Source organism: Glandiceps talaboti, chromosome 20, assembly GCF_964340395.1.
Source record: "Glandiceps talaboti chromosome 20, keGlaTala1.1, whole genome shotgun sequence".
NCBI classification, from domain to species: domain Eukaryota; kingdom Metazoa; phylum Hemichordata; class Enteropneusta; family Spengelidae; genus Glandiceps; species Glandiceps talaboti.
Genome location: NC_135568.1, coordinates 693,625 through 718,223, shown reverse-complemented (window position 1 = coordinate 718,223; position 24,599 = coordinate 693,625). Strand labels below are relative to the sequence as shown.

The 24,599-nt window shown below is 36.3% G+C and overlaps 1 protein-coding gene across 1 annotated transcript; it reads left to right on the top strand.

Moving 5' to 3' along the window:
• Positions 1-17,575: 17,575 nt before the first annotated feature.
• On the top strand, positions 17,576-24,599 carry LOC144450935 (uncharacterized). Its single transcript, XM_078141695.1, has 5 exons — positions 17,576-17,677; positions 21,121-21,285; positions 22,048-22,300; positions 23,552-23,763; positions 24,270-24,599. Exons 1-5 carry the CDS (start codon positions 17,576-17,578, stop codon positions 24,597-24,599), a joined length of 1,062 nt encoding a protein of 353 aa, XP_077997821.1.

Sequence of the window (24,599 nt, the reverse complement as noted above, 5' to 3'; positions counted from 1 at the left end):
AGTCATAAATTTTGCCAAGTCACTTTCTGATAGACCCCAAGATCTGCAACCTAGTGAGGGTCAACATAATGTTCCAACTTTTGGTACAACCAGTATAGTACTGGCGTACAATATTGACATATTTAGCTAAGTATATTGACCGAGTCATTGACTTAGGTTGACTTCGGATATGCTGTTTACTTGATATGTAAATCAGTCAGTAGTGAATTAGCATATTAGAATACTGTACCAGATGGCTAAGGTTGGAGCCATCTTTTGAATTTACATAAACTACAAAGAACATCTGTTGGCTACAATTATCATCCAATTTGGCATGGCAACAAATCTAGTGTGGTTAGAAAAGGGACACTGTGATGAGTTGTATGGCCTCCAGAATTGGGTATGTGAGGAACCTATACAACTAGGCTATAGTATGCTGTTTGAGTCATATATGAAAAAAACATGAACTGTGTTCTTACTTGCAAGCTCAACATTGTGCTTCAACTCTGAACTGCATGGGGAACAGAACATTTATGAGTGTAAGCAGCCGTCAACTTCATCTTCATCTACTATTTGTGTGTTGTGTAGTATCTATGAGTATTTTCAAGTCTGTGCTTCATCAAAAGACAAAGTGACTTTTACGTAAGTAGTATAATTGCCTTCATCACTAACTTTAAAGAGTGTACTCTAGCTGTTTTCATTGATTTGAGATTTTATTTTAAGATCATGACATCCTTACGAATATTTCAAGCAAATGTGAGACCAATCTGTCCAACAGTCTCAGAATATTTCATCCCAGTGTTTAGACCATTGATTTGAATACTTTAGCTTGACCATTACCCTAACAATAGACATCCAAAGTAACAAACACACATGTATACGCGCATGCATGCACATGTGCACACACACACACACACACACACACACACACACACACACTGATAATCACTAGCTCAGATATTATAAAACTGTTATAAATGAACCAAAAAACCAACCCATGTAGAACCACAATATCTAATTACCAGCTACTATTCTCACTCACACATAGTGAAAAGACCAGTCTTATCAAACTATATTTTGTCACATGTCCATGACACAATTTTATTCACATCAGTACAACTACAACAAAACTTACAGACTTCTATTTCATTGTCAACACTTAAAGAACACGCTAGGTCTACTCTCAGAATAGAACAATAAAAAATCAATCGAATAAAAATGAAAGCATAATACATTTGATTATTTTTTAAAGTTAAAATTAACCACATATCTTAAGTAAAGTCCTGGCATACATTTATTTTTTTTTTTTAAGTTAAAATTGACAACATTATTTTTTTAAAACAACTAAAATTGACCACATATCTTAAGTAAAGTCCTGGCATACATTTATATTTTTTTAAAGTTAAAGTTGACCTCATATCTGTAAGTAAAGTGAGAGCATAATACATTTATATTTTTTTAAAGTTAAAATTGACCACATTACTTTTTAAAAACAACTAAAATTGACCACATATCTCAAGTAAAGTCATAGCATAGTACAGTTGTATTTTTTTTTTAAACAGTTAAAATTGACCATGGATCTTAAGTAAAGTTATAGCATAATATATATATATATATATTTTTAAACAATAAAATTGAAAATGGATCTTAAGTTAAGTCACAGCATACATTAATTTTGGCAGTATCCTTTTTTTGGTGAGCCAGGAAGTGGATGTAATAGACATAATTACATTGTTTGCATCTCTAAAGCTGTTTGCAATGTTACTGATAATAGGTCAATAAAACTGATAACAACTGATATAACATTGAGCATAGCTTTGCCTGATATGATTTACTCCTTGAAAATAATGGAGAGGGAAAAATAGTTGCACGATATTAAAATACACCACTTGTTCTTTGTTAAAATAAAGATGGTGAGATTTTGATTTGCAAAATGAAAATTAATTTGTTTCAGTTTTGAAATGCCCAAAGGTAGTACCAATGAGCAAGAGAAACATTTACAACTATTGACTTGGTGTTATGTAAGAGTGCATTATCATATTTGTAAATATTGGCAACATAGTGATAAGAAGTGCTGTGAAACCCCACTTGCTTTTTTAATAACTTGATCTTGTCATGATAGTCTAATTAGTTTCATTGTTCTGCATTAACTGTGTAGTCCTAACTGGGGTAGTATTATCTTTTCAATCAGACAAACAACATATATTCACTGAAAATTGTTTAAATACCAATAATTAGACATTGTACATGGTAATTAGTGGTCAATTTTATCCATAAGTAATAAAGTAAGAGGTTGAAACTGTGATCATGTTACGTTGGGGTGCTGATTTTTGGTGCGGGCCCAAAAATCAATTTGATTGTATTCAATGTACCATATTGTGTGTACAGCTAGCACACACATTTACCTGTAGATGATTCAATACATTCTATAATTGTACAAGAATACATCATGTAAGTCATTCTGACTAACAATTAAAAACTGTTCCAGTTGCTGCTAGTGCAGTGTAATGATTACCTTCCATGATATATGTGTGTGTAATTCCCTCAATGAGTTCTAAACCTGAACAAATGCATTTTTACAAATACAGAATGGGATAAATTGTACAAATTGGTGAGTGCTTCAGATTATACCCTAATATAATGCAAAAAGTCAGTGGTTTTCTTGCATCATCAAATCGTTCTCAAAGAACAGTTTGGGATTTGAATTGAGTTTGGACGTTTTACTATTTCTGTATTTGTTATGATGTAATACATGTATGTGAATGATGCTCACTGAGATATGAATGGATATATACAACAGGTTGTGTTTGCTCATAGATGTTGGAGAGGTCTCTGTCTGTCGTTGGAGAGGTCTGTCTGTCTGTCATTGGTGAGGTCTCTCCTGTTTGTTGTTAGAGATGTCTCTCTGTCTGTCATTGGTGAGGTCTCTCTGTCTGTCATTGGTGAGGTCTCTCTGTCATTGGTGAGGTCTCTCTGTCTGTCTGTCGTTGGTGAGGTCTCTCTGTCTGCCGTTCAAGAGGTCTCTCTGTCTGTCATTGGAGATGGAGAAGTCTCTGTGTCTGTTGTTCTGATTGAAAAATCAAACATGGAGAAAATATATTAAGTTCTCAAATACAACAGAGACATTGCCTAGCTACTCCACGAGTCTTATCACATTTTCGGGAATTATTTTCGTTGTTTTGTCATATTCATTGCTGGGTGTTATCCTTACTCTTATGTCGCCTACATTTAATTTGTGAAAGTCCAAATGCGAGCAACATGAATGTTCCATGAAGTCCATTTAGGACTGAACAGATGACCTGTAAATATGGACTTGGATAGAAACTGTCTAGCAAACAAATAGTCCAGGAAATTCCAGTTAAAATCATTAGGTTGAGACAAAAGGGTATGTGTTGTTTGCATTTTGAAATTATTCTTTTGTTGCCAATAGTAACGGTAATAGAAATAATGGAAAATAATGTGAAAATCATACAAAAGGTGTCAAAGAGAAGTATCAACAATAGGGGACCAAAAAAGAAGATGTATGATGCCATGGGGTTCCCTATCCAACAAATGCTGTCCATGCCGTAACCAATCGTAAAGGTTGCATAAAGGTCGAGCAAAATAGTTAGCACAACAACAATTGCTGGCAAAACCCATCCTATTACACAAAATATGACTAGCTTACCCAGTCCAGGGCCACTTCCAACAAATCCGTTCTTTGAAATGTTGTAAAATATATGACAGACGTCAAAGCAGGCAATGGCCATCCAAATAAAATAGGCTAGCCATGAATAGTGTAATAGAACAGCCAATAGGAAACAGAACTTGGGAAATTCATAGAGCCACATGCCAGATACAAACATGATTTGAACAGAAAGCAAAGAAACTGCCAAATTCAATTTGATCTTGTCGGAGAAATTCTTTAGAGATGTTTTGAAGATTAGGACAATGATAAAAGTTATCAAAGATAAAATGGAAATCAACAAACAGGTTAAAGTTAAATACATGTACATCATATTAATCATTATTGATTTGTTATTCTCCAGAAAACATACAATTGCTATCGATTGATTCTTTAGAGAAACAAATTTATCACTTGAATATTGTAGACCTCCAATTGTATACGAAATGACGTCACCAACAATGTTGAAGAAAGGGAGACTCAATTCCAAAATTGTACCATTTTGACATTGGCTTCCTAAAGCCTCTAAAGGGTTTGCTGAATCGTTGGCGAGAGAATGCGTTAAGTTGGTTATTCGAATTCGATGGTTTGATTTGTTAGTTGAAAGGCTATCGTTGTGAACAAGGGGCAGTTGGGGCTTTCTTGGTACAATTGGTACAATTGGAACACGTCTACTCATTTCATATGATCTTCCAGACATAATCCGTGGAGGATTAGTACATCCGAGGGATATGGGATCAAAGACCTCGAGATCTGTACAGGACGTTTCGTTCAAATTGAAAACATCAAGAAAATAATGAACTGAGAGCGATACCTCGTAAAAAACATTAAAATGGAAAATTAGTCTCAAACTTAAATATGATTTCCAATCGTTGCCTAGAACAACGCCACACTTATCTAAATCTGTTACACCATTGCACATGGCACAGTCTTCATTTTTGTAGACATTGTGCTCGGAAAATAGGCTATCACTGACCATAGAGAAATAAGAGTCACATTTTAATTGATTAACCCATATTGCTTCAGGCGGTAAAAAGGATACATTACAAGAATCTACATAAATGACACACAACCTAGGTGTAGCGACGGTTTCTGGCTTTTCAAACATTAGCTCACATTTGTCCTGATGTGTTTTTAGAAAATCGACAGAGTTGTTTGCCTCCCTATAAGATCCATATAGCCCGCCCTCACACTTCCATTTGGTGTCCCAGTATTTGATATGTGATAATTCAACACCATTGCATATGGCGCAGTAGACGTTACGATAAATAATACCATTCATGTCACTGACAGGAATACGATGTATATATCCATCTGAAACACAAATAGTCAAAATCGTTAGACCATTATTAGATGTCGCTCATTTATGACAAATAGAATAGATATAACTTTATTACATTACAACTGTATATAAAGTTGACAATTATATTCGGGTATATAAGTGTAATAACACTACAATGAAATAGGCTAATGTTATAAGTATATAAGTAGAACAATTTTGTTGGTCTTTGCCTGCATACAAGTTGTAGTTAGTTGATTTTAAACGACTTGTTTGGGGGTAAATTTTCTATTACAACGACTAATAACATTACATCACATGCAATATAATATTGTCTATCTCAACGCGAGGCGTAATTAGTGAACAGTTGGCACGCATCCAAGTTTGGATGTTTAGTTCGTGCTTGACGTTCAATGGTTGTCGTCTGCTCCGAACGTTGCAGTCTGCAGTGATAGTGAACTTTGCGGATTGTCAGAGGAAGATTTTCCCAGAGTGACAGAATAGTTTATGGTAAATTATGAAGGAAATTTCGAAAGCAGCCGAGTTATCGTGTATTTGTATAAATCATCGCCTACTACTAAGATAAGGAGGTCAAGGCATGCACGGTTCTCGACTCGACAGCTGCAGAAGTGGAAACAGGTACGTACGTGTACGTGTAATAGCATAAACAGAAGCAATTGTAAGACCTTACACTGACCGACTTACAATTATTCAAATAAGAAATATGTCTGGGTCATTGTCCTAGAGCATCGGTCATCAATCCTAGTGGGAAATCCCTAAACCAGAAAGTCTACGACGTAACTCCTGTATTAAAATACATGTAATCAACCTTATGCCATGTTTATCTCCTCCCCGGGAGAGTGGGGGGTATCGCTGCGCTGGCCAAGTCTGGTAGGGGTGTGGCGCCAATGCTGCCAAACCTAGACCCCATTTTAGACCCATTTTGACCCAAAATTAATATCTCATTTTAGACCTTCCAAGTTTTTAGAAGACCCCATTATAAACCAAAATTGATAATCACAATATGAAAATGTCAACCAGCGGGGGAAATTCCAAACTAGTCGAGAATTTATTATGTGATTCCTTCCAGTACTCCATTTTAGACCAAACGAAATCAAAAATTGTGCAAGGTGGACCCATTTTCCTTATTTCTAAAAACACAGTACCCATTTAGACCAAAGGGCAGCACATTTACGTATACCCACTAGGCGGGAGTCGAGTACCCACTCAGGTATACCCACTAGCGGGAGCCGAGTACCCACTCACTGGGTGACCCAGGATCTCCTCACACGCAAGCGCGTCATGCCACCGAGTCGCGAAGCATGCGGTAATACCTTGAGTTAAACAGGTAATTTGTTCATAACTACTTTTAATGGGCCGATCAATGTACAGAGTTTGTGTATATATTTTTCTCTTCTGGTGGAATAAATTTCAATTCAATTCAATTATCCCTAGAACCAAAGTAGCAGATAAAATAAACGCGGTCACAGCACGACACACGGCATTCATGGTCGACTTTCATACAAATAATTCTGATCTTGTTTCCTCGATATACTGTATAATATAATAACGATAAACCACCCCGGGGATAGAATTACCAATCGGTCAAAAACTCATGGTATCCCCTCCCCAGGGGTGGTTTAATGCTTAAATAATACCTGTATGGTCAATTAGGTCAGCAACTACACGTTTAACATCTCATGTTGAGAGTATATGGCGCGATCATTTTTTGTAATTCTAACAAAATAAATAGGGAAGATTTTGACTTAAGCAACTGATTATTAAATTGAATGTCATTCTGGTCTGTCTTAGGGCAAACCAAATTACCGATCGCAGTCTGAGATACAACGGACGCCACTAGTTGAAACATAACGTCGTCTGGTCCGACAAAAAAAACTGGCTATCATATCTAAAACTAACGTCAACTACTAAATCGTCTCGCCTGGCTATACAGTATAATATTACTACTATACATGTCACCTGACACGATAACAGTGAAGTACAATTATTACATTGCAACCCATTGACATGCATGATAAAAAGTAGAAGTTATTAAAATGTAGATGATTTATCAACGACTTGCTAAGATAATGGTAGCGCTTACAAATACAATAGCAAATTTGGTAGTTTGTTGTCACACCAGACGATAGGAGCTACGTTACAACTTTGCAAAGAGATAAAGGAAATTGATAGAAAACGTACCAGTATTGGAATCATTTCTTATCTGGCACATCAGGTAGACGGAAACTTCATTCCATGTTTGAGAACAGCCATGTCGCACCCAGTACCCATAGCGTAACATATTATCCAACATCACGCACTTGTCCATTGTCGAAATGCTTACGTCATCACCTTGAAATGGGTCTTCGTTCATACAAGCATCTTTGTAATCAAAGCAACAGTCGCCATAGTAAACACACTCCGGATCACAGTTGCAGCTGAACGTTTCGGTGCGCTTTGCAAAACGATTGCAGATAGGCTGTCCGTCTGGTTGAAAGCACGAATCGGTTCTGTGCGATTTGGATTCATCGAAACACACACTGCGTTCAGCATTGATGTTACCATGGTGATCATCTAGAGACTGGCATTGTAACTCATCTAACACACTGCACAGAGCCAGTGCTAGTATCAATGTAGTAATAGTCTCCATAGCAACCTGATATTACGTTAAAAACAAAATGGGTAAAATATATTGGTATATAAATTTAATCGTTTGACTGCAAAGCACTGTACTACCAAACCAGAGTGACTATAGAGTTTCAATTTAGGCGGCATTATGTTTTTACTACCAAACCAGAGTGACTATAGAGTTTCAATTTAGGCGGCATTATGTTTTTACAGCTAAAACATCGAATGATCGCCTAACGACTGTGCGTATCATACACATTTTATGTTTCCTAAGAACAATTTAGATAGATAAGAAACAGGCTTCCCACAGACGTAGAGGAGGCGATCAGGATAAAAACGTAAACATGTACCATGTACCAGGTCAATTCAGGCAAAATAACGAAGGTAAATTAGCAATGAACGATTAGCCGACATCTACATTGGATTTTAATTAGATTGGTTTTCCCCGGATTCTCCGGTTTCCTCCTGCATTAACACTGAACCCATGAGGGATGGCCCTCACTGGACTTCTTGGGAGACAAGTGTTTATATGCTTAAAGAACTATCCAGTATAAATAAAGATTATTATTAAACCAATAACATTGGTATCACACAGACACACTTTAAACCAATAACATTGGTATCACACAGACACACTTTAAACCAATAACATTGGTATCACACAGACACACTTTAAACCAATAACATTGGTATCACACAGACACACTTTAAACCAATAACATCGGTATCACACAGACACACTTTAAACCAATAACATTGGTATCACACAGACACACTTTAAACCAATAACATTGGTATCACACAGGCACACTTTGAACCAATAACATTGGTATCACACAGACACACTTTGAACCAATAACATTGGTATCACACAGACACACTTTGAACCAATAACATTGGTATCACACAGACATACTTTATACCAATAACATCGGTATCACACAGACACACTTTAAACCAATAACATTGGTATCACACAGACACACTTTGAACCAATAACATTGGTATCACACAGACACACTTTAAACCAATAACATTGGTATCACACAGACACACTTTGAACCAATAACATTGGTATCACACAGACACACTTTAAACCAATAACATTGGTATCACACAGACACACTTTGAACCAATAACATTGGTATCACACAGACACACTTTGAACCAATAACATTGGTATCACACAGACACACTTTGAACCAATAACATTGGTATCACACAGACACACTAGTTTAAACCAATAACATTGGTATCACACAGACACACTTTAAACCAATAACATTGGTATCACACAGACATACTTTAATTATACATCTAAAGAAAAAGTACAGTCAATAACAACAATTAAATATATAGGAAATACACAACGATGAACAGTCACAACATAGCTTGGGTTACAATCCAATCCCCTCTATACCACTGAAATGTAGAGATACAGAGACGTGTCTTTAAAAAATATATAGAAATATAAACTTACCGAGTTCTCTGGTTAATAGTTGTAATTTGAACACAGTTTTTTGTATAACCACAGCACCAAGGTGTTGTATATTCGATGTAGTCAGCAGGCTAACTGCATCCACTCTCACCGATTGCGAACACTGGTCAAATAGATGAAAATGGCCGATACATATACATAGTTTATGAATAAATTTGAATATTAATGAATACAAGGCATGCATGTGAACTTGTGTAACAAAAGAGGGTCAACATCTTATGTCAACCAGTGTTACTTTTTCCTGTACCTCCTGGCAATTAATGTAACTATACTAGAATCACTCTCACATCTCCAGTTGTACACCTGTCAGGATCACTCGGACTTTAGGGAATTAGCTAGCAGATATCATACAATGTTTAAGTATAGCCAGGAAGCAGATACAGATGGACACTCCTTGCCTTGCCTTGAGCTTACTCGCTTCTTTTTTCCAACCTTAAATTATACAATACTCAAATGATTGGATGATAAAATCATCAACCATAAATGAATAAACCGAAGAGTGTTGTTGCCTTAATTTAATGCAAATAATATTGACAAATATGAAAAGTAGCTAAAGAATGTGATCACATCATTGTCCTTCTAGCTGCCTGTAATTAGTAATCTTTTAATAACTTTTAGTGTTGCCATCTTAGATACCAGGGCCGTAGCCTGACCAAATTGCCGGGGGGGGGGGGGGGCAGAACTTTGTCTTGGTGCAATCATGCACTTAAAATTTAGAAAGGTGCAATTTACATAAATTTGCATGTAATTTACATAATATCCATTTTAGTATACGCAATTAAATATCATATGTAAGGCCAGAAAAAATAAAAAATGCTGGTCAACGGGTAACCTAACCCATCACATTGGGTATGTAGGTCGATTTCATTTTTTCACAATGCTTGACAAGGATAATACAAACCATATATAATGATAGCAAAATATTTCAGGTCGAGTTTAGATACAACTTATTCAGTCATCTAGATACTATCTCGTGCAATTTGTCTGCATAGCTACAGTTAGGAAATGTACATAATTTACGGTAGTTCCTCTCACCCTCTCTTCTTAAAATGTTAAGCCCCGCCAAATGAAACTCAAGCATTATTTTAGCCACCCCTTCTGTCACCTACACTACAGTGGAGATATAAAATCATATGTTACAATGATGCATAAAATATCAGTGATAGCCAACTACAATAATACTCCGAACGAGATGACTTTACACAGGATGTAAATTTCACATGCATAAGCAGATGTCTCTAATTAGCTCTAACCTATACAGGGAGGTACTTAGCCAGCCACCTTCCATCTTGTTATGGGAGAAAGACAATTTTCACCTTGGTTGTTACTGATTGGAAGGAGACAACTCCAAAGGTGAAAAAAAGACAGTGTAGGAGGCCATTTAGAGGCATAAATATCAAACCATAGACATAATTTAAAGTCTTACAATACTTGAATATGGTAATAAAATACCAGAATTGAAACAATTATGCTATGCATTACATAATATCTGGAAGTGTATTTTGTTGTGGCAAAGCTGAAAGATATTTTGCGGATGTGCACTTGGTAAATGACTTCTCCTGAAGTTTAATTTGGTTCCAAAAAATCCCGAATAAAAAAGGAGCAAAACATTTCAAGACTTTCAGAGTTTTGATGGCCCAATGACTGCTCAGCCCATTCCAATGGTCGTAAACTTTTGTTCAATTCTTTTTAGTGCACATTGGATATGCAACAGCTTAATTTAATCTCAATTCATGCTTGTATGCATCATCAGAGCCAAGTAAACCACTGTATAAGATATTATATAATTTGGAATAGACTGAAATGTATATTGTTCAATGAACTATTCAGAAAATATAAAGAAATATCCTTAATTTTGAAAAAAAATGGAAGCCCGCATGAGGATATATTGCCCATCACCAGAAAAAATATATGGGTAGGTTAAACAGCTTTTTCATTTTTTCTGGCCTAATGTCGTATCTTTAAATTTGAAGTAGTTGCCGACAAGATGTCACATTCAAAGTAAAAAAAATGGATGGTGCTTTCTCAAATAAGTAACACAACAAAATAATAATTTTCTTTACCCAACTCCAAAAACTTTTATGGTCGCGTTTATGTCGGAACCCAAGGTGAACTCAGTGAATTCTCCTTGTCATTATCATTATAATGGCAATTGAAGTTTGGATTTTGATGTCGAAGGTACAGCTCTGTTTACAAATTCCGGGCCATTCTTTCCATAGCAAAATGTCGCTTCAAAAGGCGGAATAACGCTAGTGTCAGTGTGCAATGAGATAATTATATCAAACAACATTTCAACCAAATACAGCGTCGAACACAGTTATTGAAAGTGGATCTTTAAAGAGTGGATTTTAAACTGCTTACCTAGTTTAACAGTTTTTTCAGGGCCACCAAATATTCCAAAAAGAGATCTGCCGTTTTATCAGTATGAAATGTTTTAATATAAGGAGCAAGGTGTAAATGAGATCGAACGCATCTTCGGAGTCACTGCATGCAGCATAACAGGCAACCTCATGTTGAACGACTTTTCCCGTCTATTTTTTTTTGTTTCACTCGCTGATATTATAATTGCGACTTGCTATCTTCAAATGAAGGAGACTTTCAAGACTACTGCACTGTTACTCGCGGATAATGCACAGTGCATGTGCGCACTTCTTTTGTAGTTTCCCGCACAAAGAATTTTTAATTTACTGCAAAAAGTTACATTTTTTAACTGGACACATTTTTATTCAGTGTACAGTCAATAGTGAACCATCAATTTAAATCGCGCATGCTAGGAATCGTCACGTAAATAACGATTTTAAAAACATCGCTATGTATTCAAAAAGTGGCTTTTTTTTCTTTCTTTTTTCCGAAATCTCAGGGGGGGGGGGCAGCTGCCCCCCTTGCCCCCTCCACCCCGCAGGCTACGGTACTGGATAATAATTCGTGAAATACACATATATTGTTCTAATTATTAACACGTGACAGCTGATAGATCACTGTGACCTCGTGTCACGTCAAAACCTTGCGAATATCAAAAAGTTAGATTCTGTCATCGGTAACACGTGTGTGCACGTGGCAAAGAAGAACGCGAATTACAAACCAATTTTTCTCCTAACTGATTTTTACTTAAGATGTGAGAGAACTCAATCAAAGTACTAGTGACCAATACCATAAACATTAAAATGTATATTTCGTAAATATCTTGGTTGATTTTGGGTACATGTACCTGAAAACACGTTGACTGATAGACATTCGTGTGGTTAATCACATAGACGTGGATACATGTACCTGAAAACACGTTGACTGATAGACATTCGTGTGGTTAATCACATAGACGTGGATAATAGATGACAAGACGTACAAGTTTGTATACTACTGATAGATAAAATAGACATTTAATACACACGTAGTGTGGTCATGATGGGTGAATGGCTAGGAGTGTCCGGCTTGGAATCTATGCAGGTTGCAGGTTGTGGAGTATATGATGGTTGAATGGTTAGAGTGTCTGGCTTGGAATATGCACTGAGGTTGCAGGTTCGAGCCCCATGCCATGCCAGGGATAATAATTGTAAAAGCGCTTTGACCACTGAGTGGGAAGCGCTGTATAAAAAAACAACATTATTACATGATTACATTATTACGTACAAATAGAGTATCGCCAGGGCAACCAATGTGAGAAGAACAGTAAGAATTTGTGCAAACGAAAGCTGGGTGTGAAAAACGTAATACAATATGAAAGTGTGAAAAGAAAGTAATATGTTACTCATGAGATATTACATATCTAAAGCTAAAGATGTTTCATCACGATTCTGGCCTTTGATTATGTTCAAGGTTCACAGTCTATTATCTTTGGATATAAGGTCGTGACTTGCAGACACGGAAACAAACAAAATCAACTACATATTGACATAATCAATTTTCACATGATAGTTTACCAAAGAATGGTAGAAAATACTATGTTTATGAATTGTGGTACAGAAATTCTCTATTTCTCAGTAATTTGCAAAAGTTATTGTGGCCACCATGTTGATTTTATTTCGATATTTGAGTGCCATGAATTTATAAAGTCTCCATAACACGGCTGTTCATAGAAGAAAATAGTGTTTGTTTTGAAAACACAAGTGTTGCTTCAAACATTTAAACTGTCTGTCTGTCTGTCTGTCTGTATGTATGTATGTCTGTCTGTCTGTCTGTCTGTCTGTCTGTCTGTCTGTCTGTCTGTCTGTCTGTCTGTCTGTGTTTGTACTCACGTACGTACGTACGCACGTATGTACGTATGTACGTATGTATGTATGTATGTATGTATGTATGTATGTATGTATGTATGTATGTATGTATGTATGTATCGAGTTGTCACTCGTTACGTTTATCATACACACATACAAATCCATAAGTAACTATTAACGAAAACTTTATCACAGGTTTAGCTAAAGTTATCCAAAATAAAAATAAAATGATGAAATCGACTTACTGACGTATACACTGACCTTTTCTGTTAGAAATGAATGTTTTTCTCGGCTCAGTGGGTATAATGTATTTTAAATTGACACCATCTCTTCCTCTCAGGATGTACATATTGCACTTATCCACGGTGACATTTCCGCCCTGCATTATCTGTAATTGTAGATAATTATACATTATGACAGTCATGTGACAGTCATTCTAAACTATGAGTAGAGAAAAAAACGATGGAAATATCAATTTACCGTCATCAATTTTATCAACATGTCGTGACGATTATGACCCAGGACAACGAAAATGACGATTTGTAGTGTTTCGTGAGATTCTCGTGTTCAGAAAAAAATTGACTGAACTGGATCTTCTTAGGGTTCAAACTTCATCGAAACCAAAATGTCCCCTTATACTGTATTTCCCCAGTGTAAAATTGAAAGACTTTTTTACGAAAACGTACCTTTCGATGTTAATAGCCAGTTTCTAAAATACTATCAGAGTACCATTTTGTTCTGAAAACAACTCAAAAAGACTGCACGGGCTTTATGAGCAACCTAGACTAAATTCTGTTTAAATTATATTTTTTTAAGCCGTGAGTCGGAGCAATGGAGTTTTGGACACAGTCCCACTCCAATCAATCACTAATAAAGAGTGGATATTTGGACGATATGAACATATGGCGGGAAAGTTTAAAGGTAGGATAAGTTAGTCATTATAAACTATAAATCATTATTGAAAGACCACAGAAAGAAGTCAACACCTTAAACATCACACACATAATACATACATCACAGCATATATACACCACGCACAATGTACAGTATATACCTCACAACATATATATACCACGCACAATGTACAGTATATACATCACAACATATATACACCACGCACAATGTACAGTATATACCTCACAACATATATATACCACGCACAATGTACAGTATATACATCACAACATATATACACCACGCACAATGTATAGTATATACCTCACAACATATATGATTAAATGAAAACATTCATTTACCAATTTAATAACACATTTTATAACCACAAAACAAATTATATCACATTACCCTCCAAAGAGCAAAATAAAGCATTTTGGGATTTTTTTCGCTTCCACAAGCATGTTTCCAAACTTGGTTCTTTCTGTCTGTCTGTCTGTCTGTCTGTCTGTCTGTCTGTCTGTCTGTCTGTCTGTCTGTCTGTCTGTCTGTCTGTCTGTCTGTCTGTCTGTCTGTCTGTCTGTCTCTTTCTCTCTCTCTCTCTCTCGCTCTGTGTGTGTGTGTGTGTGTGTGTGTGTGTGTGTGTGTGTGTGTGTGTGTGTGTGTGTGTGTGTGTGTGTGAATTTGAAGGCGTTCACTTTCACCGGTAGCGAAGGGATTTCGGTCGAGGTATGTTAAAACAGTTAATTAAAAAACAGCACGTGGTTTTCACATGCTCAGTTGAACATATTGTACATCGGGAATCAACAGTGTCACCGTACTTGCAAAATATGCTTACTCATTTTTTTTAAAGCACAACTGAACTGAGGTTCAGTAGTGCTATTGGCATCGCCCGGTGTGTGTGTGTGTGTGTGTGTGTGTGTGTGTGTGTGTGTGTGTGTGTGTCTGTCTGTCTGTCTGTCTGTCTGTCTGTCTGTCTGTCTGTCTGTGTCCATGTATATGTGATCTATACGCCGTTCAATAATTGTCATAAGAATACTAATATTAATAGCGATTTTTTAAAACCATTTTCTCAAATCAGAGATTGGAGTACAATCATCTGCAATTATGTACATATTGCGGAAATGTCACCGTGGAAAAGTGGAAGATGGACATCCTTATTGGAAGCGAGAGACAGAGTGCGTCTCTTTTGAACATACATTATCCACCAAGGAAAAACTAATTTCCAAAGGAAAAGGTCAGTACGTGTACGTGTCAGAAAGTCGAATCTCTTCAATTTTGGTTTGGATAACTTTGTCAAAACTTTTTGTTATGGTTTGAGTTAGTCTTTAATGAAAATGTGTGTCGCAATATGATTATAGGATCAATGACATAGACAATTTGTATGATTTTAGGATCAACAAGTCATGGACATTTAACAAGAACGTAATGATATCTAGGGATTGCAACTATAATAGAAAAACAAGACACACAAAGAAACACATGGACGGCTAGACAGACATCGACAGACAGACGGGCGCGGGGACAGACATACATACATACAGACATACAGACAGACAGACAGACAGACATACATACATACATACATACATACATACATACATACATACATACATACATACATACATACAGACAGACAGACAGACAGATAACCTATCTACAATGCAAGCGTGAATTCTAAGATTAACTCAAATGATACTAAGGCATTCTCGCAAACCAGACCTCAGGGCCGTAGCCTGACCAAATTGCCAGGGGGCAGAACTTTGTCTTGGTGCAATCATGCATTTTAAATTTAGAAAGGTGCTAATTACATTTGCATGTAATTTACATAATGTCCATTTTAGCATATGCAATTAAATATCATATGTAAGGCCAGAAAAAAAAAATGCTGGTTAACGGGTAACCTAACCCATCACATTGGGTAGGTAGGTCGATTTCATTTTTTCACAATGCTTGACAAGGGTAATACAAACCATATATAATGATAGCAAAATATTTCAGGTCGAGTTTAGATAGAATTCATTCAGTCATCTTGATACTATCTCATGCAATTTGTCTACATAGCTACAGTGAGGAAATGTACACAATTTACGGTAGTTCCTCTCACCCTCTCTTCTTAAAAAATGTTAAGCCCCGCCAAATGAAACTCAAGCATTATTTTAGCCACCCCTTCTGTCACCTACACTACAGTGGAGATATAAAATCATATGGTACAATGATGCATAAAAAATATTTTTTAGTGATAGCCAACTACAATAATGCTCCGAAGGAGATGACTTTACGTCACAGGATGTGGATTTCACATACATAAGGAGATGTCTCTAATTAGCTCTAACCTATACAGGGAGGTACTTAGCCAGCCACCTTCCATCTTGTTTTTGGAGAAAGACAATTTTCATCTTGATTGCTACTGATTAGAAGGAGACAACTCCAAGGGTGAAAAAAATGGGGAAAAAGACAGTGTAGGAGGCCATTTAGAGGCATAAATATCAAACCATAGACATAATTTAAAGTCTTACAATACTTGAATATGGTAATAAAATACCAGAATTGATTATGCTATGCATTACATAATATCTGGAAGTGTATTTTGTTGTGTCAAAGCTGAAAGATATTTTGCGGATGTGCCCTTGGTAAATGACTTCTCCTGAAGTTTAATTTGGTTCCAAAAAATCCCCGAACAAAAAAAGAGCAAAACATTTCAAGACTTTCAGACTTTTGATGGCCCAATGACTGCTCAGCCCACTCCAATGGTCGTAAACTTTTGTTCAATTCTTTTTAGTGCACATTGGATATGCAACAGCTTAATTTAATCTCAATTCATGCTTGTATGCATCATCAGAACCAAGTAAACCACTGTATAAGATAATATATAACTGTTCAGTGTACGCGGCAATATTTAGTCGAATGGCTGGTGTCCGATTCGTGTGTCACATCTTAGCTTCTTGTAATCATAGACCATCCACCTGGGTGGAGGGTCTATGTTGTATTGTAATCAATTACTTGCTCATATCAAGTTTTAATCCATGTATGAATGGAGTCTGTACGCAGATGAGCTAATCTGTTATCTGCTTAACATGTCTCATAAAATCTATTGGTCTGTCAATTAATTAAACGGTCAGATTTGATCAAACTTCAATATATAAATGAATAGAATACATGCACGTATTATACTGACTCTCCTCTTTCCAATTAACCGGAGAACAGATTCAACTTTAATTTCTTTCAACGCTAGTCACGTCGAATATTTGAAATCGTCAGACTAGATCTACTGCAGCGGTGTGATTATACAGCTGGTGTACGTGTGTACCTATTCTGTGGTATACCCTGCAAATTTATGTGACACCAGTAGCCAAAGGGTAAATGACTTACAAGCGATATTTGTATCGCATATTTACGGGAATATACAGACGCATACAGGAAGGATGGAGGTTTGGGTGAAAGCTATTGCCGTTCTGGCGTTATTGGTGGTTCTATTGATTGTGACTTTACTACCACTGAGTTTTGGGTACATTGACTATTACGAGGTAAGTAGAAAGTGTTTATGTTTGACTGGTTTATAAGAAAGTTGCAATCGATTTAGCCTTCTGTTGAGCGTAGAATGTAAGTTATAGATATGTATATGAATATATAAATACAAATCTTAATAAATATATTAACAACGAATAATGGTATTTAAAATACGTTGTTATTTACATATTTCAATACTAGTATACTGTCTGACATTCCTTCTAATTTACATGTCATGCATGACCAATTTTGCTTAATAATGCCATTAGACTTTACTAGACACAATTCGATGTATTTGTAACACAGTACGATCGATGGGCGTTGGTCGTCATCAAATGTACTACAAGCTAACATTGAGTGATTTATTTTGACAACGTGCAAAATGAGGAAGATTGTGCAGTCTATCTTCAGGATAGTGACATTAATTTTGTGAAGTTTTGTATATTTGGAAGAAATTGGTGTTTGTTGTTTTACTAGAACGTTAAATAGTCGTAGTAATTTTTAGTGTATTAAAAGCGCGGGTTATTTTGTACGAACAAACGCTTCTAAAATTAGAACAATGTACGATGCCCTCGGGTTACAAGGCGTGCTATCATATACATCTCATTACTTTATGGAACATACATCTGTTCTTTCAACAAACATAAAACACACTGAAAATGACCATTTACGAACTTTGTCGTCTAACGTTTAGTTTTACCATACACTTCTGGGTCCTTCTCTCTGCAAAGTACGCGTCTATAAGACTTAGTGTATAATCTATGCACAACCTATGTGATTGAACTGAATACATCGTAAAATGCTTGAACAGTGACGTCACACAAATTAATTAGCACACTGCTACGTATCAAGCCCATTGTCAATATACATAATCCTGTTTCCATGACAAACAGGGAATCCGCGATGACAAGAACAGATGTCATATAACTCGACGTTGTGTGTGCGGGCTTGTAAATCGTTGATGACGTCACGCGCAAGCGCAAGTCACCGAGTGTCCTATACAGTATAAATACCATATGTACATGTATTTTCTCTCGCTCTCTCGTATGCGTCCGAGTAATACATATGACTTACTTAGTAATATTTTTTTCTTCAAAAAATAAACATTTTAAAATGAATAAAATAAAAATAAATAAATAGATAAACAAACAAACAAATAAACAAACAAACAAACAAACAAACAAACAAACAAACAAACAAATAAATAAATAAATAAATAAATAAATAAATAAATAAATAATAGAATGAAAATGAAAAAAAAAAATACCAGTACTGTAAAATATGCCCGTACTGTGGAAACTGTATTATATTATGTCACATATATATCCATATCTGTCGCATCAGGTATTATGTTATCGTTTCGACTATACTTAGAAACTAAAATGGCTACAATGGTTGCATACGTTTCACATATGTTTGTTTTACGAGACAGATTTGACTTTTTTGTTCTACTCGATAATGTTCATGCTAATGTAAATGATACGTTTACCGTAAAAAAGTTGCACTCTGTGTACAACACCATTGGTGGAGAGAGAGTCTATAGTACAACCAACGTGTTCTATGGTACAACCAACGTGTTCTCAGACAGATATTCTACATATCAGTTTCACGTCTGTGCCTCAGTGACTGAAAGGTGACATTGTAAAAACACATTGCATTGAATTGAATTTGAAATGCATGCAACTAACATGTGAAAGGCGTTCGCAGCACAGTCACTTGTGAACTAAATTTCATTCCAGGATGTTGATATTCTAGTCTAGGATAATCATAATACAAAATAATGAGGTATTTACGATATCTAAAAAATACTGTCACCAGTGACTGTTTCCCAACTTCTCTCTTATCCGAAATAGTCACCAGTGACAGTATTTTTTAGATATCGTAAATATAATAACGTCATTATTTTGTATTATGATCATCCTAGAGTAGAATATCACCATCCTGGAATGGAATATTAGTTCACAAGTGACTGTGGTTTGCACCGTTGCAGTAATAATGACCACTAATGATGAATGGAACAACATAAGTCATATTTATAATACATTTTTATATTGTTATTTCTGATGTTAAGGCTTTTAAGTGACACAGAATGTAATCGACTAGTCTAACAGTGTATAAAATATCAACATACTATCACACAATATACACTCACACTTACTTTTAATACAGAAGCAATTAGACTAGTACCAGTCCCTAGATAGGGAGATTTTTTGTCTCATAACCTACAAATGTTTTGAATTTGTTATTCATTTCAAATTTTGGGAAAATGTGGTCAACTGTTTTCTTTTCTTTTCCCCAGTTACTAGTACTAGTAGCTTCCTAAAGGACTGGTGTCAGTCAGCCAGCACTCAGACGTTATCTGATCAACCTGAAATGTGGTCATAAAACAGTGAACAAAGAGAGAATGATAGACAGGTGCACAGATTTGTCCAGTCAATCAGACGAAGACTAATTTGCATATATAGTAACTTTATTTTATAGTATACCGAATTAGTTTTTAGATTTAGCAGAATACAAGGTATAGAATTAATATTAATTTATCGGCTTTCACTTAGTATACAGCAGCCTGGCATTTTACTTTGATAATACATGTACCAGGATTTATTGATTTGAATTTTTGCAAGGATTACCAAACTGTTTTAATAATAGCACGACTATTTATATCATTTTGTCCTTACTTTCATGTGTTCGTTTACATTCTTATTCATAACGACACACGTGTTTCCCGAACTCCTCTCCTAGGTCAAAGGTCAAGGTGTATCGTTAACCATGCAAGAATTAAATGCAACATACATGTATTATGCTTATTTATTACAATATTTTTTCATACACATACAGTTACATGTGGTATAAATACTTATACATGTACTATATTGATACAGAGAGAGAGGTCGGGTGTCAGGCAAACACAGACAGACAGACACACGCGCACGCACACACACACACACACACACACACACACACACACACACACACACACACACACACACACACAAACAAACATGCACATATAAAACACACTGAGACCGACAAAGAAAGCTGGGCAGAACGTAAGACGTGCACACATACAAACGAAGAGAAACAGGGAGGGGGTATTCAGAGCCAGAACTATTTACAGAGGTCGACAGACTCAGTCTTTTAAAAGGGAGAGAGAGAAAGTTACAGACAGACAGACAGACAGACAGACAGACAGACAGACAGACAGACAGACAGGCAGGCAGGCAGGCAGGCAGGCAGGCAGGCAGGCAGACAGACAGACAGAAGGAAAAGAGAAAGAGTCTAGTAGTTTACATGTAATATGTTGTAAATGATATCAAGTAACTTGTGTACTCACTGGGACGTACCCTTTTCTAATGAAAGGGGATATTTTTTATTTGTAGCCAGCAAGTCAACTTTCTAAAGTCTCCATGTTTCCTAATGGGTCTCGGCTAATTATTAATTTATGTCTCTGTCATTTCAGTATGGTTTCAGAAAACAACGGTCTACAGGAAAGGTTTACACTGATCGAGTGTACACACAGGGTCGACACTTCATTGGAGTTGACTATACCTTTGTCAAATTTCCATCGACAACACAGACGGTATTGATTAGTAATCTTACTGTGTTTACTGAAGATCAGGAAGAGGTGAGAGAATTGCCATGTCATTTGTATATTCGTTGGGCCCAGTGGAACCCTGGAGTGGAACCCCCCCCCGGCCCCGGGTCTGATGATTGTGTTGCCTGATTCTGGGTATTTCAACTTGTATGTTATTGCTAAGGTTCCATCTGTTGTCATATCATTAATGAGAGCCTATACAAGGTTTGGATGTCTTACGTCATCAGAACCCTGGGTTTTATAAGGTGTCCGATATCCTTTGAATTTTAACTCTCAGAATTTCATTTCTGTCCTCTAAGCTATGGTATGCAATATTTTCAGCGTGTACCCCCTCCCCCATTCCTGCCTCCCCCCCCCATTCCTGCCCCCCTCCTTGCATCACCGAAATTTATCATTCATTGTATGCACCACTCTAGACTTCGGAGTAATGTTTTCGTTCACTAGGCGAAACTTCAAGGAGGAGGGGTTCAAATTGTGCCGCAAAGAGATCACATTGTTTTACGACAAAATATGATGAACAATATTTGTATCAAAGAAATATATTGCTTACTGTATACTCTCCTACAGAACTGACATGGATAACAAAAATACAATTTATTTCATTCCTATGTTATCGGAAGTGTGTTGTGTTCCTGGCATTCTGATGGACTATACGCACGTGACAAAGGGGATAGGCACGGACATTCTTTCAATGCGAACTACATTAATTTGTAATGTCACGCTATTTGGGACTGATTATACGCTGTATCTGAGAAATCTACGTTCTTTTTTTGTGTCATAACTTCCATTCAGGTAAACCTTACATTTACTGTTCACTACACTCTTTGGGAATATGATTTGAATCTTCTATACGAGGCTTACTCGACCAATTACGAGACAGTTATGGTGTTGAGATCGAAACAGGCCGTAAAGAGGATATCGTTAACACGTAGTTCCACAGATTTCGTGGAACAGAGAGAATTAGTCGAGACTAATCTATTTAATGAGGTTAGAAATGAGATAAGTGGTTCTTGTTGCGAAAAAGGATGTGAAGAAACAGTACGGGGTAAGTGAAATATCAAAAATTAAATTTACTTTCGTTTTTTGTAAAACAATTAGACAATATTAGTACCGTGTTCATCAGATGAATACTCTATAAAGTTTACATACACCGATCAATTACAGCTAAAACTTGAAACAATTGCCAGATTGAGGGGAGAGGTTTGTTTACTATCAACATTGTACAAGCCCCTCAATAACATGTTGTGTTAGTAAACGCATAGGGAAGGGGAGGAACAGTTTGTGTGAGAAAATATGCACAGTTTTCGTTATATTTTTCTGTTTTTACTTCTTTTATTTACTAAATAAAGACAATACTATAAATGACAAATGTATTTTATTCCCACTATTTTATATCTTATCTTTGTCTGTTATCAGCTAATTCACGAAGGCCATGTTCAGTTCTTCGTGTAGGGTCTATGATAAAATTAAACTTGAAATTCAATAATTAGTAAGGTGTAAATCCACAGGGTAGTAAAAGCATGAGTCACCAGAGGAGATTACGTAAGACAATTAGTGTACAGTGTGTGTACACTCATCAAATTAGCAGATAAGAGATAACGATAAGAGGCATAAAGTAGTGGAAAAAAAATCATAAACAACAAACACGTGATTTATAGCACAGTTTCTTACTTCTCTGTGGTTAGACTGTCGACAGTCGCTCGCGCCTTTTATTTTTTCCCTACTTTTTATATCTGAACTTAAGTCGTCGCCGCGCTCCGACCCGGCGCTGCTCGGGCCTTCGGCCCTAGATATCAGTATGTAATTATAGTAGTATTGCGCCGGATCGGAGCGCGGCGACGACTTAAGTTTAGATAAAAAGTAGGAAAAAAAGGCGCGAGTGACTGTCGACAGTCTATTCTGTGGTTTATACTAGCATACTTCCATGTTTATAATATCGTCTTTTGAGTAAAGCATAGACCATCCACCAACATTTGGAGGGTCTAAGAGTAAAGTAGAAGAAAGAAGTAAAAATATAAAAATGTAAAAAAAAACCCGTGCAGATTCTCAAATATTGTTCCTCCTGTTCCCTATCTATCAAGTAAAACAACAACCTAGATCAAAATGATCAACTTTGACCGTAAATATATAATATATGCTACACTAGTCTTTAGGCAAACCCTACCTGTTTTAGCTCTTGTTTAATTGTTTTATTGAATCGTTGGTGTTACACAGTGTGTATATCACATGTATACAGTAAGCTGGTCATTCTTTCAGAAAATATAGACTCATGAAATATGTTGCTTTTTCAATATAGGTTGTCGTCCTATTGGATGTAGAAGATACGAATTCTGCAATGAAGGTGATAAAGGGATATACATATCAGTTAAGTCTGTAGATTTACTACTGGTAGTACCAAGTTCTACCTTGCAGTCGGTGTATCTTACTCAGGCTATGAGTGAAGTCAGAGTCAAAACAAAAAGATATGAACAGGACTCGGCTGTGATAAAGAAAGAAACTGAGTTAAAGGTAGACAATTATGATTTTGTTCATTCAAATAACCAGTCACTTTCAAAAGTGGTTATATAAAAGAGCAGTGACCATGACAAGAAATTAGTTCATAAAGAAATCTCTTTGGGTCTTGATTCTCTGAATGGTGTTTCAGGCGTCAGTGTGTAATTTATGTGTGTGTTTTCATCCATACATTTCTATATTTCTATATATACATAGTATTTAAGTCCGACCGTCCCCCTCTCTCTCTCTCTCTCTCTCTCTCTCTCTCTCTCTCTCTCTCTCTCTCTCTCTCTCTCTCTCTCTCTCTCCCTCCCTCCCTCCCTCCCTCCCTCTCTCCTCTCCCTCCCTCCCTCCCTCCCTCCCTCCCTCTCTCTCTCTCTCTCTCTCTCTCTCTCTCTCTCTCTCTCTCTCTCTCTCTCTCTCTCTCTCTCATACACATAATTTAAAACAACTTTAATCAATATATCCACAATGCAAAGACTTCCACATAATTATTATTTATATGTATACATATTCAACAGGTAACAGATATATTGAACGAGGCTGAAGAAATAATGTCATCAAGTAATGCCGAAGCGTTTTTGATCCGTGAACAAGCCGAAGCAGACGCAAGAGCCAAAACAGACACAGCTCATAATACTGGAATTGATAACGTGTTTCAAACACTTAGTATTGTAAATGTGGAACACAAAACATCGTTTATTTATTTGAGGACCTTGAGATACATGAAAAATGTGTATTTGAGTGTAAATTTTGACCAACTAACCATGTCAACAAATGTTGCCATGGTACCGAACGAGAAAAGTAACAGTGAAGTCACTAATGAACAAACAAACAAACAACAATATTAA

Excerpts from the sequence above, each read along its gene's own strand:
- LOC144450935 (XM_078141695.1), top strand. The coding sequence starts at position 17,576 with ATGGAGGTTTGGGTGAAAGCTATTGCCGTTCTGGCGTTATTGGTGGTT. Across the intron at positions 17,678-21,120 it reads GGTACATTGACTATTACGAG|TATGGTTTCAGAAAACAACG; the intron begins GTAAGTAGAAAG and ends CTGTCATTTCAG. Across the intron at positions 23,764-24,269 it reads AGAAAGAAACTGAGTTAAAG|GTAACAGATATATTGAACGA; the intron begins GTAGACAATTAT and ends CATATTCAACAG.